The following is a 17351-nucleotide window of genomic DNA, read 5'->3' on the forward strand; positions in this document are numbered from 1 at the left end:
TTTTCCAACTCAGGCAGTGAACCCCTGACATGGGAAGACACCAGAGTAAACAACAACAAAACAGTATTCAGATACTGTGATAAGCATATTATAATCATTAACCCATTTAATCTCCTTCTTCATGCTGCTGATTCCATCAGATGCTCTTGTAAACATGAACAGGACTGCTGAAAATGTGAGCTAAAGTATTATTTGGGGATTTACTTTTGAATTTTTTTTTTTAACCTTTATTTATGAGACAGAGAGAGACAGAGCATGAATGGGGGAGGGTCAGAGAGAGGGAGACACAGAATCTGAAACAGACTCCAGGCTCTGAGCTGTCAGCACAGAGCCCGACGCGGGGCTCGAACCCACAGACCACGAGATCACGACCTGAGCTGAAGTCGGACGCTTAACCGACTGAGCCACCCAGGCGCCCCTTCAAATGTTTAATAAGGTTTTCTTAATGCGTTAAGTACCATAAATACTTTTCACATACTACTAAATAACATCTATAGGAAAAAATGAGAAACTCACTTTTACTCCTTTAATGCTCAAGTATTTTGCTACTCTTCCAAAAGATTATTTGCATCCATCATAGAATAATGTGGTCCACGCTACTGGTTATAAGCCATCAAAGATTGTTATAGTAAGCTAGTTCTCAAAGACAGCTAAAATCCTGTATAACTGCCTAGTATGTTGGAATTATAGTAGGGAAGAAACATGGAATTTGAGAGATATAAACACAGGCTTATGAGCTCATTCCCACCTACCCACTTGAGTCTCTCTTGCATCATAGGGACACTTACAAAAATATCTAGTAAGTATCATATATTATGCCAGGAATTCTAAAGTTTTGGACCTCAAAGAGCTAGGACTGCTAGAAGAGATATGATATACAGATAATTAAAACTCCGTGAAATAAATGCAATGCCATGTGCTGGACAAAGCACAATGGTGGCACACAGGAAGAAGAGATCAACTCTGCTTGTATGAATTAAGAAAGACCAGCGGCTCCAGGCAGCAAGGAGCAAAGAGAATGCATAGAAACATCAAACACTATGTTGAGTACATGGAACCAAGATGTTCAATACAACTTTAACTTAGAGGAATTACTGGTAAGTAGAAGTGAAACTCCACAATCAAGAGGTCAGCTTATGGAGGGTCTTGTCTACCACATCAAGGAATTTTGAACTCTATCCTATACTAAATTACTGGAAGGTTTTTAAGTAGAAAGGAGTATCAGATTTAGCAGGTTCACTATTAGATTATGAAAAATTATAGAAAGGAACCAGGTTGGAAGCTAGGAGTGTTAAGAAACTATTACAAGAAATGACAGAACCTGAAGACAGAAACAACAGTATAGATGGAGAAGACTAAATAGTTTTGAGAACTATTTAATGGGTAAAATTGGCAGAACTATCCTCATACATTGCTGGTGGGAATGTAAATATTGCAACCACTGTGGAAGAGTCTGACAGCTATTCAAACAGTTAAACATAAAGATACCACATGACTCAGCAATTCTACTTCTACCTGATAAAGAAAAAGAAGATACCTTTACAGAGAGAAAACTGATAGACATCACCTTAACCAAATCAATGTAGCCTGTTTAAGGGTAACAGGTATTCATTGTACTACTTTCCCAGTCTGAAAAATTTCAAAATAAGAAGTTGAAAAATTACCTAACATAAGCACTGTGTCCCTACTTAATCCTCTCAAATATTTTATTTTTACTACCCATTTATACTAATTCTATTAAGATTACAATACAACTATTCCATAAACCTATGCACTCTTTGACAATATAGTTAAAAGAGATGCAAGAAATCTAATGCCCTCCTAAAGCACAAAGCTTAAATTAAAGGTCCAAATTAAACAGAATGAGGATCATTATCTAGAAGCACTGCTCTTCAAAATAGATCTAAGACCAGTAAGCTTCATGAAGGCAGCGAGATCTGGTCCCTTTTGCTCAATGTATCTCCAGCCCCAAGGAAGCCTGCATGGTACAGAGTGGGCACTGAATAATAATCATGGAATTAAGGAATTAGGTGCATTGTTAAGAACAGAATCTTAAGAGATGCCAAATCATAAAAACATTTTTTTCCTTTCACTTACTTCCATTACCAACTTTCACTGTATATCTGTAAAGCTTTGTATTTATAAAAATCCAGTTGTTGGACCAAAGAAAGTTGGAATAAAACATATCTGATAATTTTTGACATTAACATCTAAATAAGCAGTTATTATTATTAAGTAAATATTTATTCTTAAATTGACCTAAACAGAGCCTGAATTTTATGTTACTTTATTTTAAAAATCAGGTGCTCACAACTATTCCACAGTACTATAAAAATCTACGAAATGTGAACTTTCACAATTCGCCACTTTACAAATGCCCTTAACACCCATGTAGCACATCACTAGGCTTTGAACTGTAGTGTAGCTCCTGTGTGCGTGAAGAAATTCAGAGTTAAAGTGCCACTTTTTACTCCCTCAAAGTAACGTCAGTGTTAACAACCGACCACCCTATTTTCTCCTTCACTGCCACATTTCCTTTCTTAAAAATAATTCACCTACATATTTAATTAGTGAAACCTAACTCGTCCACATAGTAGTCTTAATATTAGCAGAGAATAAAGGTGATATTTTAAACTTTAAAAAATTAATCATATAAAATAAGACTTAAAAAAAAATTATGGGGCACCTGGGTGGCTCAGTTGGTTGAGCGTCCAACTCTTGATTTCAGCTCAGGTCATGATCCCAGGGTCATGGGATCAAGCCCCACATCCAGCTCCACATGGAATGTGGAGCCTGTTTAAGATTCTCTCTCTGACCCTCTCTCCCACTCATGCTCGTTCTCTCACTCTCTCTCCCCCCAATAAAGAAAAAGTGACCTTTTAAAAAATTAAATTTTATTTATTTAAAAAATAATAAATAAAAGTTACATGGTTATAAATTGATTTTGCCCACAGTTTAAACAGGAAAAATAAAAAATAAAGTTGGTATTTCATTGTTATTTATAATGAAAGTGAATAAATTGACCAGTAGAGGGCACTCACTTGAAAGGGGGGAAAGCTGGCCAAAGCTCTGAAGAAAAATGCATGTACAAAATTGCTGTCTACCTTATTTTAAAAACGTTTTAACAGAACACTAGAATAAGCTAATACACTATTAGTTTAGAAAAGGTAAAGTTTAAATCTGTGTTATGTTAGTATATCTAATGTAAATCTTATTCAGAGACTTGAATTTGACAAAGAGATCTTTAACACATGGGAGTGTCTCAACCTCAGCACTTCTGTCACTTGGAGCCAGATAATTTGCTGTGGGAGCTGTCTCTGCACTGTAGGAAGTTTAACAGCATCCCTGCCTCCACCTCTAGATCACAGATGCCAGGAGCAGTCCCCCTTCTCAAGTTGTGACAACCAAAAATATCTCTAGGTATTGCCAAATGTCCCCTGGGAAGCAAGTCACCCACCCCTCGTTGATAACTCCTGATACATATGTATAAAACCAGAAAAATAACAGTCAACAACATTATCCAACGCTTTTCCCACACCACTCTTCAATATTGGTTTAATGTTATAAATGTTCTCTTTATAATGCCTTATTCAGCAAGTAAAATAAATTCTGTAATTAATATAAAAAATAGAAAAAATATTAAAAAATAGAAAAATAGAAAAACTGATAACTCTTGGTGAATAAATACTCCACAGCTCAGAGCTCTAAAGATAGAACAAATCAATCCAATCATGAATCCATCTTCCTGAGTAGGAAACCTTCATCCAAAGCAGGGCATAATACTTAGACTGAATTCCAAGTGTCACATTAACAGAAGAATGGAAATGTCAATGAATTACAGCCTGGAAAAAATACTTCTCTCTACATCTATTTTTACTAGCATATTATATCCAGTAGACACATAATATGTATTTGCTGATAGATCAAATGACCATTCTGATCTCAATGTCTATAACTACTCATATTTTTTTTAAAACAAGATTTTTCTCCTTCTACCAAATTTTACCTTGGAAAACACATTTTAGAGAATATGTTTTGATAAAAGTGATCTCTAAACTATAAGAGCTTATGTTATTTCTAGCCTGGTATTGTGCTTGGAAATTGCTTTGACTTTTTAATATTCTTGTATCACTAACAATGACTTCATTATCTCTGGAACTCTTTGGTGAACTTCACAAAAGATAAAGGTAAAATGTTTCAGAACAGTAATTATCATGTGCATGGTCTCAAATACAAATGTACTCTCTGCATCACAACTGTCTAATTCTATGTCATATCACTGCCATTAAGATGCCATTGGATAGTGTGCTAAGTTCAAATTTTGGTATATTGATAAATCTGAATCAGCCTCCAATATTAAATATCTTCCTAGCTTAAAGACTAATTTTTCATTTTTAAAGTTATATACAAGGCCACAGTGGAAATCTCACTTAACTTGGTCTCAGAAAACTTAAAATTCCATTACTTACTAGCTAAGTATCCTCAGGCAAATTACAATGTCTCAGAGACCATTTTTATCTATAAAATGAATCAATGACCACCTTCTTCTTCTTCTAGTATAAATATTTGTAAGTTCTAAACCACCAGAATATGGTATTCTTTAATTTTTTTAAAATTTATTTCCATTTGTTTTAGTGCAGGAAAACAAATGAGAATTCCAAATGTGCAGTCCATGTCCTGTCTCATTTTCTCTCTGACCTACATTATTCACCAATCAAATCCTAACTGCAGTAGTGATATCCCCACATCTCCTTTTTAACTTTTTACAAAATTATCAAGTCAGCATTTTTGCTTAACTACTATTTATTAAAATAAGCTACTAAATTATCTTGTCTTTCTTGTATATGAACTACTCCAAGAATTTAAATTGTAATTTGGGAGACAAGAGACAATCTCAGATAGCTTTCCCCAGATGGCTAACCTCAGGAGGGAATGTCAAAGTTTCAAAGTTCACAGGTAATCAATGCTTCCCAGAGTTAAGTCTTCTGGTTTGGCAGAAATCATAATCAGAATTATGGGTTTGAATTTATAAGCTTTTTCTACTTTCATCCAAAATAAAGGATTAATTTTTGGTTTTATTTATTTTAGACTTATATCATACTTTAACAATTTTGACAGAAAGGCTTCCTAACATGTTTTACCACATTATCTCGTACAGCATTCATGACCTCCGACAGGAAACAGAGTGTAATGGAATTCCTCAGATTTTCAGAGAAGATGGAGGGCACTTCTGCTAAAATCATCTTCCAAAATCCCAGGAAAACTTCCGTGTTTAACCTGAATTCTATTAAAACTTCCTTTTACCTCTGATTTAAATGGAGTATGCCAAGTAAACTTGGTTTTAGAATTGAGTGAACTATTTAATCTCCTCGAAGAAAAAGAGAAAACACAATCAAACCATCATACAGCACTGAACTAACTTGTCAAGAGAAAATATAGAAGACTATTATACAGGTAGTCCACTTCAGTTAGACTCTTTCCCTTTACTTGTGCCAAATAAAAGCTGGCTCAGTTTAAATCAAATCTTTGCAAATAAGCATTATTTCTCCTTTTCTCTTCTGCGGTACCAAAAGTATTTGACATTTTCCTCATGAAGTTATCTAATCAATCCTCAAAGTTCTAAGTGCATAAACATCTTGCCAAGGCCACCAATGCCCTCAGAATCTACCTCGGTGCAGTAAAAGTGTTTCTTGAACACATCACACAGCACAGTCCCTTAACAGGACATCTTAACCTGTTCTAGATTCCACAGCCAGGGACTCAGAGAAAGTACTGGGAAATTTTTCAGAGCTGATTAAAAAATTGGTATGATCTGCAGATCCAGAATAGAAAGCTAAGGGATTAGGACTGCCTAACATGGGGTAAAGAAGTCTAAGAAATAATCTAACAGCGTAAGTCTATTTCAAAGACGAGGTGATACATTTATTTCCATCTCCACTGATGTTACAGTTAACATGAATATTCAGATTATGTATAAAATATGCTCATAATTACATTCTGGAAGTGAGTGAACAAGGACAGTTATGTGCCATCCCCTCCTGTAGGTCTTTAGGATTAAATAAATCCTTATCTGCTTGAGATAATTTGAGTATAGTGCTGCCAGAAGGCAGTAGGAATACTCCATGACCTCTCTCAAGGTCTCTTGCAGGCCTTTATTCTATTATTTTGCTCTTGGCCTATATTTTGGCAGTTTTTCATGAAATTAATTTTAAAAATATTCATTAATCAATTTGTAATAAAAGCAATTCTAACATTTCCTTGAGTAAATTAAAAGAGAGCTGTGAAAGAAGGTAAGGATTGGATGGGGCGCCTGGGTGGCTCAGTCAATTGAGCATCTGACTTCAGCTCAGGTTATGATCTCGCAGTTTGTGGGTTCAAGCCCTGCACCAGGCTCTGTGCCAACAGCTCAGAGCCTGGAGCCTGCTGTGGATTTTGTGTCTCCCTCTCTCTCTGCCCCTTCCCCACTCATGCTCTCTCTCTCAAGAATAAATAAACATTAAAAAATTAAAAAAAAAAAAAAAAAAAAAAAGGTAAGGATTGGATGTGGTACCCTTCTATACGACCTGATATAGATACAGATATAAATACACAAAAAATGAGCATTTTAAAATTTATCATGTAGCTGTAGGTTCTCCACTACTTCAATGTGAAAAGAAAACCACTAATTGTTTGTTAAAAGCCAACCATCAAATGATTACATTTTCCCAGTACAATTCAACTGTAACTTCTACACATGACATAAAAATAGCAAAACAAACAAAACATAAAACAGCCACATTTTTTTTTAATGACTATAAGGTAAGACGTAAATTCACATTTTTACCCTCTCATAAAACTCTGAAATACACTTATAATCAAAAAGCACATATACTAACATAGAGTGTACGTTATGTATCTTAATATTCTCTAGAGAGAAGAAAAGCTCTCCATATCTCTGGTTACATATATAACTTCACAATAAAGCCATGGAACCCAAGGACATTTTAGAAAACTTCGTAAAATCATTTTCAGTATAATTGCCCCATAATGAGTAGTCACAAAAAATGATCAGAGAAACCCTTTCTTTGTACCCAAAGAATGGGCCTGCACAAATCAATATGCATAATGTTAAAACAAAATTTACCTCTATTGTAGGATCATATTCATCCACAAAGTGATTCTGAATTAGCTGTATCGTCAAGGCACTCTTGCCTACGCCACCAGCTCCAACTACCACAAGTTTATATTCAGTCATTTTCAGCAGGCCTTATAATAAAAATAATGAAAATGTGACTAAATTAGAACATGTGGCTAATATAAATTAGAACATGAGGTTAATATAACCCACTCTATCAATACCTTTTAACACAAAATCACCTTTGTATACAAAATTACTTCAAAATGCCTCACAAAATTCAATGATGAAAACTTCAGTTGACTACAGATAAGTGAGTGCTGTAATGAATTGCACTTTGCTTACAAACTCCCCCATCAACATCTGAGAAAAATGCATTCAGAGTACAAAGTTCTTTTATCTTATACTCAGGTTGCTCTATCTAAACAGCCAGTCTGCTGTTCTGTAGCAGTTAATGGCTCTCAAAGGAACATGCCATGACTTTACTCAGTACAAATGTCTATACCTGTGGACACACCCACACAAAGCTCCTTGACAGCTACCTCTACGCTGTTCCTAGTTGACTCTGGCCCCTAAGAGTTACAAGTGGATATGCTGAGGGCCTTAGTTGGAGCCCACAGTTATGGAAAACCTTTCAAAGCATCACCACAGCAGCTCTCCTGGAGAGTGAGCAAGAGTCAGATGTGGGGTGAAGGGAAGACTGTCAAATAAAACTGGACTGTGTAGTGGAGAAATAAAAACCAAGACACTGAAGCAGATTTGGCAACATTCCAATCTGTAAGATAACCGCTGGGGAAAATAATGATGTAAAAACTAAAAGAACTTCAAGAACTTTGAACCATTCAGTATGGATGATTTCATCATCTGTCACATATATAATCATACATTAGTGCTGAAAAATAGCACTCCACACCAGAAAAATATAATCATACAAAATTTAAAGGTAAGCACTGCTTTTAACGAGAGGTATTTTAAAAGCTGTAAGTGAATACTTCTCAGTGACTTTTACTCCCTGCTACTGTACATAGTCTTCCAACAGTTGAAATAAATATTGGCAACTTGGAAGGCTGAGAGCACAAGACCAAAAATATTTTTTAATCAGCTGTTTCAAACTTCTTGAAATAAAATTATTTAATTTTACCTCCGTTCCCCCAATAACTACATGATGTTATTAAAAATACGGAATGAACTGCAGAAAGAATGGCAGCAAATAAGCAGTAATGATAGGATAGGTAGTTCTAAACTAATGAATGTGCAAATATAAACACTATACGTACATGCAGTATCCTATTAACTGAAGACCAAGAATTATCCAAATAGGCACTCCCCTACCCCCCAAAAAAGATAATATGGTTTCCAAATGGTAACATACTAACCGCCTCCTTAGCTATTCCTGAGCCCTCTCGCAAAGAACAGTTAGCCTAGACAACTGTTATAGCACAGAATGTTATAGTACAGCCCCTGGCCTACTCTGTGCCGCCTAGCCTTGTTCTTGTCTAGGGCCACCTTGGGAACCTCTACAAGCATGCATCTTATCCTGTTTGCTCCCACTTTTTATTCCAAATATAGGCCATAAGGAATGGGGAACAATGAGGAGAATCACACCAAAATGTATACTCTAGCTCCCTGCCTACCCTACCCCCTAAAACAATTTGGACAGGCTAGAACAGTAGTTCTCAAACTGCGGTCCAGGAATCCAGCAGCATTCCTCAAACTTTCTGGGGGTCCAAGAGATCAAAACTAATACTAATAATATTACTACTACTACAACGTTATTTACCCTTTCCACTCTTTTTCTTTAACAAAGGTAGTTTTCCAAATAGGATCACAATAGAGTGAGCACATAAGCAGATATGCAGATGTGTTCTATTAAGCAATATAAAGAGATGAGCAAAAACGTGAAACAATGCCACTATTCTAATGTTCCTGTTTGTTTTGAAAAATAGTTTTCACGAAAATGCTATTATGTTACCAATAGGCTTATTATTTCTATTTATAATGCATTAATCAATTTTTTAAATTCTCATTTGTACTATGGTACACATAGACATATCCTATATTGGGACCTTCTATACTTTTCGAGAGTATATGGTGTCCTTGCAACTAAAAAGTTTGCTAGTCTAGGAGATACTGTGGGCAGACACTGGATTAGAGCTTAGCTGTGTGAATTCTGAGGCACACACATACCTTCTGGTATACATGTTTGTGTAGCTGTTGTTTCTGGAAAAAAAAAAAAAAAATCCCTGAATTGATTTAGAAACCAAATAATATTTAAATCCACTAGAGAGAACTGTGTTCCCAAGGAGTCTTACTGAAGATCATCAGCAAAACAGAGCCCCTTCACCCAAAGCTAAAATAGCTATGAAGGGGTGGAAGTGGGACCAGAACCCAACATTTTGTTAAGGGGGAAAAAAATTCAATTTTGTCAGAAACCTGAATTATCCTCTCATCTATGGTCTCTTAAAATCAAGTATGCCTGTGGATGGCTAAAAAGTAACGAAGTAAACATTACTGATATCAACCATATTTGATGTCTATAGTCTACCACTGCAGACTGGCCGAGTCAGCGTTTTGGCCCTTAGTCACCTAAGAGTGACATCACTCATATGGTTGATTCTAAGATGATGATTAGGAATAGAGTTTTTCCCTTTGTAATTTCTTTTTAAATGATTTTTTTCCCATTACCAATAAAATATGTATATTGTATAAAAATTAGAAAATGCCTTCCTGTTCTTAACCCTTGTTTTGATAAATGTCAAGATTTAAGAGAGCCAGTTTAGGACTTCAGCTACAGCATGCACATGCCTAAGAGTATTTCGGGCAGTTGGCTGGAAGATTGCTACAATTAACTCCTCTGGCAAGTCAGTCCAAAAAAAAAAAAAAAAAAAAAAGTGTGAGTGCTATTTAGGAGTACTGTAATAACTCTTGGGATGGGGGTCAAATTTGTAAGGATGAGGGTAATCTACAAGAATAGGAGAAAGGACAAGAACAGGCAAATTAAACTTTAAGTGTGATTGTAGCTATTGCTGTCTACACTCAACTAGCAAGGAAAAAGCCCTGCTTCAGCTCTGCGGGTTTTCTGAGTGTGTTTTAACTTGACAAAGCAAAACAGACCTTCTGGGATTAACTTTTCCTTTTCACTTAAGTCACAGGCTTTACGTTGTAGGGTGTTGGCCACCTGTTCTTCCACCACCATCTCTACCTCCACCTCCTCCTTTGTGGCCACAGTAATGTCACAGCCCATACATGGGGGAGGGGAGCAGTCAGGAACTCGGCTGCAGATGCATTTTTTCCAAACACAATAACCACAAACAGTGGTCTCTAAGCACTCTCCTAGGCTCTTCCAAAACGTGACCTCCCCTATTACTCATATACCCCCCTACACACTGTTAAGGACCACTATCCGTCCAGTCTGCGCTCGAGGGAGAAGTTTATACCTTCGTCCTAGGGATGCTAGATGCAGCAGAGAAGGCAGTAACGAGGCAGCCTAGCGCTGGGAAGGGAGGAAGAGGTGCGGGAGCGAAGGGAGAGAAGAGACAGACAGAGAGAGGGAAGGACGACGAGGGGGAGGGGAGATTGGAGCGCATCGGGAGTAACCTCCACCGCACCCGACCGCCCCGAGGGGCAGCCCGCCCAGCCCGCGAGTTTCTCCCCGGCCGCCTCCAGCCGAGGCTCTCGGGGAGGAGGAAGGAAGGGGTTCCCCGTCCAGGAAGCAGCACAAGCGGCGGCCGCCTCTAGCCTCACCCTCCTCAGCCCCGCACCGCCCATTCCTCATTCCCCGCGTCGCCGCGTCCCCGTGCCTCCCCCTGCAGCCACCCCCACCCCGTCCGCCCGCCCGCTGGGGCTCAGCGCCCGCGCCCCCTCCCCGCCCCTCCGGGGACCCCTAATTCATTCACTCGCCGCCGGCCCCGCCCGGCGCCGGCGAGGAGGGTCGGGACCGGGGCAGGGGCCCAGGAGGGGTGGTCCGCTCCATACCTCTCTCCCGCACCTGGGAGCCGCCGAGCCTCTGGCCCCCGCCGCCGCCTTCAGTGCCTGCGCTGCGCTCGCTCCCAGTCCGAAATGGCGGGGGCCGGGAGTACTGGCCGGGCAGCCGCCACCGCCGCCGCCGCCACCGCCGCCGCTGTGCCTCCGCCGCCGCGGCCGCCGCCTAGGGAAATCGAGCTCCGAGCTCACCGATGAGTTCGGGGCCGGGCGGCCGCAGAGGGCAGAGCGCAGAGCTATCGATGCGCGCGGCGCTCGATTCCTCTTCAGACCGGCGTGCGGGGAGGGAGCCGCTGAGGGCGGTGTGGGAAGAGGGAAGAGAGGGAGCCTGCGAGCGCCGCCGGGGAGAAGGAGGGGGCCGGGCCGGCGGCGGAGCAGCGGGGGCCGGGCCGGTGGGGGAAGGGGGTGGCGGGCGGCGGTGGGTGGGGGAGCCGGGCCGGCCGAGCAGGGGGGTCTGGGCGGCGCCTCGGCGGGGCGGGGAGGAGGCACCGCCGGACCCACGCGGCGGCCGGCCTCCGGGCTCTCGCCGCAGAGTCCAGCCCGCAACCGCAGACTCGGACCCGGGCCGGCGCGCAGTGGGCTGCCCTGCCGTACCCTCTTCGGGTCTACTCGGACAAGCTTCGGAAAATCCAGCGCCCCTCGGGGTCGACTGCACTCGTGCACGTTCATTTACTGTCATTTACTGCAAGTAAATAAACATGCAGTCACCAAATGTGGGAGGCGACTTCGGTGAGTTAGGGAGACATCAGGCAGACAGTTCCCCACCCAGGGGCTTTCTAACCACGGCTTGGTGATTACCAGCCTCAACACTCTGGGGGCTGGGAACCTAGCCCCAAGCCCAAACATTCGTGACATACGCTTTCGTCATTAATCCCAAGAGGGAGGAGGTCTGTTGTTTCATGTTACTGTTTTTATGGCTGTTTTGAAGTCATCACAGGTCATTCTCAACAGCGACCTCAGATGTACCTACTGCCCAGGAGGGCACAAACAGAAGACAAACAGTCTTTAAGTATAAGTGCCCTTGATAGTTTAACCTGAGGAGAATCACTCAAACATTAATTAGAAGACTGAGATTAGTCAGTTAGCAGTTCAGGGAGTTAACACGTTTAACAATGGAACAATTAAAACTGTTAGCATAACCCAGAGTCTGATAAAGTACCTAGAAAGGAAAATTGGGAGAGTTTTGAAGATTGAGGACCGGTGTCTATACCTAATAGGACCACCCATCTGAGCCTCTTATTTCTAGTTGTCTTTCTAGCCCACATCATAAAACACGAATAAAACGATTATTTTAAATACCACTTATTATGTCTGTTAAGGTAAGCCTTTCACCGTCAACCTTTTCTTGTACCCGTCATGTGGGCTGTCACCTGAAAGGCTTATCCTGGTCTTTCTCTCCTAACACCTGGTACCAGGTAGAAGAGAGAGAAGAGAGGAAGTGGAAGACATGAACGGGAAAAGAATACACCTACTCTATGTCAAGTCGTTGGTAAATGTTTTGCACATATATCTGCTTTAATCATCACAACAGCTTCATGAGGTCAAATACTTTTCTCTATTTTATAGATGAGGAAACAGATTTACAGAGATTAAAACTTGGGTCCAAGTTCACACAGCTGAAATGAAGTACTCTTCATGTCAGGTCACATTCACTCCTCTGCTCCCAGCTCTAGGGGCTCCCATCCCACCTGAGGGAAAAGCAAAAATCTCCAAGTGCTACATGGCCTTAGATTATGTGACACCCCTCACCCCTTATCTCTCTGCACTCTATCCTACTAGTCCTTTCCTCACTTACACACACACACACACACACACACACACACACACACACACACACACTGGTTCCCGGCTGTTCCTTGAAAATGCCGGGCGGGCTTCTCTCTTGGGGAATTTGCACTTGCTGCGTCTACCAGAGCACTGTCCAATATATATCCACAATCTCCCTCTGACACTTAAAACTCTTTGTCCAAATGTCTTCTTCCAATAAATTCTTCCCAAAAGATCATCTTTGATATTGCATCTCGCCCTCCTCACCCCCAAATCCTGTCCTTCTTCCTGCTTTATTTTTTCCAAAGCACTTACCATTTTCTAATATACTATATAACTTATTTACTGTGTTTTCTTGTCTTTCTCCTACCAGAATATTAAGCTCCAGGAGGGCAGGGATTTTTTTTTGTCTGTTTTACTTACTGCTATATTTCCAGTGTCTACAACACAGTAGGCACTCAACAAATATTTATGGAATGTTGGATGAATGAAGTTACGTCCCCTCCTTCTGAACTCTGTGACTCTAAATCCTTACTTAGAGTGCCTTAAACTCTCTGTAATCTGTTTTCACTTTCTTTCAAAATCTGCCTTTAAGCTCGCCAGGTCACCTTCCGATAAACCACACCTTTGTGGAGCCTGCACGTAACAGACACGATGAGTTTTTGTTAAATGAATGAATTTGCACTTATTGTATGTTGCTTTGTAGTCACTCTTAGATATAAATTACAGATTTTGTTTTGGTTCAACTTCAAGTGCATGATAAGCTCTTGTTTTCTTTGACAGCTGCTAATGCAATGTTCTCACTGTAGTTGGCGCTCTATAAATCTTAAAAGGACTATAATAAAGGGGAGGGGGGTGACTTTCTATACCATTTTTATGCTGATTGCAAAAATTCTGGCATTAGCAGAAACCTAATCCATCCCCATGGTCTCAGTTATCATCAAGGCTCATGATTCCCAGAGCAAACCTGCATCCTGATCCCTGTTCTGTGCACCCTATACTCTAATTGTACCTCACACACCTTCCCTCCCCTTTCTTTTCACTCCTACAGCAATGTATGCATATGTTATGCCATGCTTTTCCACCCTTCAGTCATGGGTGCTTTCTCAGAAGCCAGCACCCACTCCCCAATATTTTCTTTCTTTCCTTGACCTGGGGCCAGTGGCAGTGGGTCTCAAAGGGAGATGCTTCACAAAGCACCTTGCATACTTAACAAAACTGCAAGTTCCCTCGCCCAGAGATTCCATTCGGTTGGTCCAAGGTAATCTAGAAATCTTCATTTTTAATAAATCAGATGATCCTAAACTGGTGGTTAGCAGTGTGTACACTGAAAAACCCTGATCTAGACACTCACATTGCTTGTGGTGGCCGCACTTTGTACTGTCTTCAGGGGTTTTCTTCCAAAGCTTGGTGGCTGCATTGAATAGTCTCCATGGCTCTCCTTTTCCTTTCCTTTTCTTTGCTCTCCCCCAAGACAAGCACACAAACCTACACGGTGATCATGACAGGAAAAGAGAGAAGAAATTGCAAAAAGTATAAACTTGGGGATTCCGGGCTTGCTCTAAGAGGTAACTGAGGTTTTTACCCTCCACTGTTGCACTCTTCTGGGAAAGCAGCCACATACATTCAGACCCTTGTGCACATCCTTTTATCTTGCTTTATGAAGATCATTCTGGCCTATCCTTCACAAGATCCTTCTTCTGTAGATATAATCAAAGCCAAAACAACAGGAATTCCTTTGTGCTAGCTGGGCTCTTATGTGAGACATAAAGTACCAGGACATGTTCAGAGCCCTACAAATGCTGAGGGTTTATTTAGGAAATAAGGAAACTTCAGAAAACCATATCAACCATCAGAACTAGTGTTGATTCCAGAAATTAACTGCTGTTTTTATGATCCAGCAACAGGCTCTGGTGCCTCGCTCATCCTCTCATTAACAAGCATCTATTGCCCACACTCAAATTTTGCCATTCTCCTGAATCAGCATCTCTCTGCTTCTTCCTCCTCATATACAGTCTCAACTTCAGCTGCTATCTCTGCTTCTAGTGACTACTCTCTGTGACTTACGTTTACAACATCCCAAGTGAGAAGATCTAAATGTATCTGTCATTCACTATTCAATAAGAAAGTCTTTTATGGGGCACAATTTTCCTGATGAGCCACCTGACTGGTGGCTGGTCTTCTTTATGCCTGGCTTAGAGGTGATCGCCTTCATTTGGGGGCCAATCCCGAGTCCAGACAACTGTGGCCAGAGTAGCAGGTCATAGAGCAGGAAGAATTAAGCAGAAGGAGCTACCTATGGGTGCTTTCATGGACTCTCTATCTCGTGGGAAGTTTGTACCACTGATAGGTTCTATTTAATTTACTTTCTCTGCATATAATCTCCTCTGGACACTTACTTCATTAGACTTTATATTCCCTTTTTGCATATGTTTCCCCCCATTAGGTTGTTAAATTCTCAAAGTCTCTACCTCATTTGACCCTGTATCCCATAGCCCTTAGCACATAGTAGGGCTTCTATAAATATTTGTTGAAGTGAACAAAATTATAACAAAACTTCAGCCCCATTTCTACATAGTCACTTCCTTCTCATCTAGCCAAATTCTAGGCCATTTCTAAATGAATGTCCTCTCATCTTAGATGCCTATTTCCCCAAATCAACTTATTTCCCCAAATCAACTCCCTCTCCCAATTTTTCCATCTTACCTGAGCAGCATTGTGGCCCTTTGAAACACTTAGATTTAAAAACTTACATTAATTTTTAACCCACTCCACATTCAAACTGCTTCAGCTCCTTTTAATGATACTTCCTAAGTATTTGCTCATATATGTCTCTTCCACATCCTTTCCTTCACGCTTACATTTCCTGGAACAACTTCCTTGTGATTTTCCTCTTGGCTTTCTTCTTTTCAATTCAGGCCATATGCTGTTGCCAAATTAATCTTCCTTGCACATGTCTTTCATCATCATCATCATCAAACATTTACTCGGTACCTACTCCATATAGGCTGCAGTCATTCAGATTATATAGTTTTAAAGTGCAAAGAGTTCCAAGCTAAGTACCTAATGAGTACCTAAAGATGATGATAATTACCTTAGAAATTAGAAGGAGAAATGATCACTAGTCCCAGCAAAGCGTTCACTATGACCAAATCTTGCTTTCACATCTTCAATAATGCTTTATATGTAGCTGAATCAGGTCCAAACCCTTGATGCCCAGCTTTTGCTCACAACATGCACAGACTGACACCATCTTGCCCTGTGACTTTGTCTTCCACCTTCCCAGAGCAGATGCTCTCCTGTCAAGCGCATCCCCTCTATGCCACAAACCCAGGATGTTGTTTTGCTTCTCTTTTTACCTAGCATCTTTTTGCCTCTCTCATTACTAAAATTCTCTCTTTCAAGATCTAGAAGAAAGCTGTTAATTATGCCATCTCTTTTTGATCTCTTTCTATATATTATTTTGTATAAGCTAATCACGTCTCCCCACGTAAATTCTAAAATCCCAGAGGCAAAAACCCTGTCTTAGTTGTGTGAACCCCACCCACCCATGCAAGTCTGGTTTGATGCAATTACTCCATTACTGCATGAATACATATAATGTGCTTATCAGCAAAATAAACATGATGGAAGCAATGTTTGAGGAAGATCAGAATGGCAGCTAAATGCAGAAAAGATTGGAAGGAAAAAGACCTCAGGTAAGGTGTTTTGTGAATGGTGTGACAGTACCCAGTGACAGTGGGAACAGTGCACTGGCTGAATTTGCTAATCCTGTGAGTTAGAACAAATTCCTTAATCTCTGCAAGCTTCTTGCTTAAGAATAGACCAGTGACGTAACAGCTACCATTTGTTAAACTCCTCACATGAGCCAGATGAGTTTTATGCACAATTTCAAACAAAGAACACATCAACCCGTATCTGTCCTCCTGCCCTCTTCCAGTGCAGTCCAAACTGCCACTGCTACCACTGCTACCACTGCAGTCCAAACCACCATCCATCGTCCCTGTCCCACAGGAACAGTCATCTCCAACGGGTGTCCTTGCTTCTATGCTTGCTCCTCTACAATCCAGTTCCCATGAGGCAGCCACACTGATTCTTTTCAAAATGCAAATTGAGTCTCATGATTAGATCAAGCTCTTCCAAGGCTTTTCATTGCAGTCAAAAATAAAATTCAAACTTCCTCAAGCTATTTAATGACGGGGTTTTTACGGGCCTCTAAACACACCATGTAGGACTTGTCTCCTTTCTGGGTTCCAACTGCAGTAGCCACCTTTTTCTTCTAACCTCTTTGGGGTTTTACACTTGCATGCTCCTGCCACCAAGCCTCTCCCTGCCTTTCAGGTGTCCGCTTAATAACGCCACTTGAGTGAGAGATCCCCCAACACCCAGTCTACATCAGCGCTCCCTACCCTATTCCCTCACTTCTACCCTTCAAATAATCGTCCTTTAACACAATGGCCTGTTTCATTCTTTTACTTAAGCACTCATC

The 17351-nt window shown here is 40.7% G+C and overlaps 1 protein-coding gene across 4 annotated transcripts in view; it reads right to left on the bottom strand.

Annotated features, from left to right (window-relative positions):
• KRAS (KRAS proto-oncogene, GTPase) overlaps nt 1–11254 on the bottom strand; it is a 37392-nt gene extending 26138 nt beyond the window's left edge. For 2 of the 4 annotated variants that reach the window (XM_042946088.1, XM_042946089.1), the window contains exons 1-2: nt 11090–11254; nt 7124–7245 (exon numbers count right to left, since the gene is read on the bottom strand). In XM_042946088.1, the coding sequence (XP_042802022.1) occupies nt 7124–7234 (111 nt within the window). In that variant the 5' untranslated portion in view covers nt 7235–7245; nt 11090–11254. The remainder of the gene's footprint in view (nt 1–7123; nt 7246–11089) is intronic. The other 2 variants (XM_042946086.1, XM_042946087.1) reach the window with 2 other exon arrangements.
• Nucleotides 11255–17351: the final 6097 nt, after the last annotated feature.

Source organism: Panthera leo, chromosome B4 (genome assembly GCF_018350215.1).
Source record: "Panthera leo isolate Ple1 chromosome B4, P.leo_Ple1_pat1.1, whole genome shotgun sequence".
Classification (NCBI taxonomy): Eukaryota; Metazoa; Chordata; class Mammalia; order Carnivora; family Felidae; genus Panthera; species Panthera leo.